The 3,263-nt window shown below is 40.5% G+C and overlaps 1 protein-coding gene across 1 annotated transcript; it reads right to left on the bottom strand.

The window, feature by feature from the left end:
• Positions 1 to 1,118: 1,118 nt before the first annotated feature.
• Positions 1,119 to 2,949, bottom strand: foxq2 (forkhead box Q2). The gene is made up of 2 exons (XM_014983670.2): positions 2,458 to 2,949; positions 1,119 to 1,745 (listed from the first exon to the last, which is right to left on the bottom strand). The coding sequence occupies exons 1-2, from the start codon at positions 2,947 to 2,949 to the stop codon at positions 1,365 to 1,367; spliced, it is 873 nt and encodes a 290-aa protein (XP_014839156.2). The 3' UTR covers positions 1,119 to 1,364.
• Positions 2,950 to 3,263: the final 314 nt, after the last annotated feature.

Here is a 3,263-nt window from a genome sequence, read left to right as displayed (position 1 = left end):
CCCACATGAGCGGAGAGCAAACAAACTTTAGAAAAGTCAATGCATGATCTAATCCTCCTAGGCTGAAGAACTGTGGATGTAAATGCCAACCTTTGCAAGTCAGAAAGGAATTTAACTATTGACGTGAGAAAAGCAGGTAAAAATTAACTTGATACTTATTTCCATGGCAGTATTTTTGGCGTAATCTCAGAAAAAAAAAGCTGTAATCTGGATTTTTTAAAGACAGAGGTCAATCATAAGTACTGCTCAGTTTGGTGAATATTTGCTTTCATTGTGTAAGCTTCTTTAAATTAAAATTTTTTGTCCATCTATGGAAGTTACTTATTCTAGTAATTTAAAGCAGTATTTTTATTTCCGTTTTATCACTAGGTCAGAAAAAGGCATTTCTGTAATACTCAAGATAAGCCAAATTATCCAGATTAATTTTCCATCTACGTTTTAACATTTTACAGAATAATTTCTAATTTCAAGTAAAGATTTGTAATAATGCCACCTTCTATTTCTTATTTTTTTATAATCTAGGAAAGTTCTTTCCCAGTTTTTATACATCCCATTATAAAATGTACGTGCCATACTGACATCTTCCTTGTTTCTATTTTTGCCTCCAATTAAACTAAAGAATTAGATACAAGATATGCTGTCCTTGGATTTTTCTTCAGTAACTCATTGCTTCTTCCCTCTTCCTTCCCTTTTCTCTGCTTCCTACATCCAAGACCACCCATTGTCCCCCAACCCTCATTTTAGAGTTGCGGCTGCGGATTACACAGTGTGATAAGCTTCCTAGTTCTTGAAACTATTTGGGATTGCTGGGATTATCTGGCCTCATTTCCTTAGGAGTCGTCTTTGGAAAGCCCGATTTTAGTCTCTTAGGGCTCAGGATTTTGCATCCCGACAGCTTTGACTAATTAGCATGTAGCAACGGGTGGTGTCCTATTAGGAGGCTCACTTTTAGTATACTTTTAACAAAATCTGTGCACACACACACACACAGAGATACAAACAGTCTAGTACATATGTCTTTTGGGGAACTATGTTCATCATTGGGTTGTTTATGCTAGCTTTTCCTATCACATAAAAAAGATGGATTCTAAATAAAGCTGTAAATAAAAACACAATGAGAAATTTTACATCATTTAATGAAGTTATAGCACAACTTTCTAATACTAGAATACAAGGGAGTGAAATGCAGAAAATATTGAAACTTTTTCATTTAACTTCTCATATTTTTAAAATTAAGGCTATAATGTAAACCGGAATCATCTAAAGACATGAATAACATCAAATCAAATTCTAGAGTTTTCCCTTTTACCACATAGTAAGAACACGACATCCAAAACTGCAAATACAGAAGGAGTCAAATCCTTTCAGGGTACAGAGGGATTGAGACCCAGGTGGAGACCCACTTGCGGGTGCATGCTGGACCATGGCCAGTAGAGCCTGGGAGCCAAACAGGACAGAGGAAGTGTCGGGATCTGAGGGCAGCACCAACAGGTCGTTCTGTGAGGGAGGGCAAGAGTGGCGGCAGGGTGGTAGGGGGACATTAGGGAAGAAAGACGAATCTGAGCTGCCACCCTGCGCACCCTTCTCCGTGCCCTCCGGCAATGGTAGTCGCCTTTTGAAAAATCTTGGTAGTTTGCAGGGTGAATCGCCCAGAAGTGGCCTTTGCCATTGTCGCTTCGACCTGCTTTGATGAAGCAATCATTGAGGGACAAGTTGTGGCGCACGCTGTTTCTCCAGTTTTTATCCTGTTGGAATATATGTAGAGTGGGGAAAAAAATGTGATCAGAACAAAATTTGCTTGACAGCAAGCAAGAGTAAAACAATGGCTGTTCGCAACTGGAACATAACTAACGAGGCCGTTAAGTACCAGTGATCCACTTTAGTCCTGCTGCTGGCAAGCAGGCGCCATTGTGTGTCGAGAGCCTGTATGATCGCAGTAACACACAACACCCCAAGTTACCTTTTTAGCACGTCGACTAGCGATCAACTTTAATCCATTGGCCTGCATCCAATCTGCTGTCGCACCTGGTGAAGGCAGTGACAGTTTGCGACCTAGCAACAGGATTACTTTATTTGCGAATTTGCCAACAAGAAGCTCATCTACTGTCCCTGTGAGCACCTAATTGCTTAACCACACAGACAGATTACCTTAGCCAACTAGGTCGCTTTGCTTAAGAAAATGGTTCTTAGACCATGTTTCTGTGACTGAACTGAACACAAGCAGTAATTTGCAAAAACATTCATCCCCGTTTTATTTATTTTTTTATTTGGGACTCACTTGAAATGCATTTGTCTCAACATATCATAGAGAGACATTTTCAGAGTACTCAGTTTACTTCAAGTTAACACCCAAGTTTGACTTCTTGCCTTCACAACTACACTACCTTATTGGAGTTTCATAAACACACAGTTTTTTCTTTAACATTTAAGCATAAAAACAGATTAACATGAATGTACCTTACTCTTGAAGTAAGGATAGTGGTCCATGATCCACTGGTAGATGTCACACAGCAGCAGTTTCTTTTCCTCAGACGCCAGAATTGCCTTTGAGATGAGCGCAATGTACGACTGGTTTGGTTTGTCTGAAGATTTGTCAGAACTACAGCTTGTGGTGGTCATTTCCTCCTCTCCCTCCTTGTGTTGTTCTTTGTTCCACTCCTCTTCGCTGGTTTTACTTTTTCCGGTGTCTAGGTCTGGATCCTGTGGGAGCGTCCCCTTTACATTGCGACGAATCTCCACCTCTTTTAGTTCAGGATTCTGGTCATTTAGCATATTGTTCTCCGTCTGCTCCGTTGCGCTACTTGCCGACACTTCTCCTTTCGAACCTTTGACTCCGCTATTGAACAGAAGGTAGTCAATAGTGAAGCTCAGTCCAAGCCTGTCGCTGCTTCCGTTGTGGCTGTTCCTGCTCTCCATCATCAGTTCCAAGTTGGGTTCTTCTGAACTCATCGTAAATGTTTTAATGGTTTCACGCTAAACGTACAGTAGATTTTTAAGTCATGAATGAAAAGTGAATCTTTAAAAAGATCTTCTCAGAGTTGTTATTTGAGATTCAAAGCCACTTTTAAAATAGAGCCCCTCATAAAGCGATTGCCTCTGTGCCAACGGATTCTTTCGCCAAAGTCTTACAGTTGACAAGATCACGGATAAAGATGAGCCTTTCAACTGTTGTGAACCTCGATGCGTTAATACCTGACACAATCGCCACCCGTGGAAATGACGTCAGCAGCTTTGTTAGCCGAAGAAAACTATTAACTTTTGTG

This window comes from Poecilia mexicana, unplaced genomic scaffold, assembly GCF_051168715.1.
Source record: "Poecilia mexicana isolate PSO_F unplaced genomic scaffold, ASM5116871v1 scaffold_4, whole genome shotgun sequence".
NCBI lineage: Eukaryota > Metazoa > Chordata > Actinopteri > Cyprinodontiformes > Poeciliidae > Poecilia > Poecilia mexicana.
This window is presented reverse-complemented; position numbering and strand designations above follow the sequence as displayed.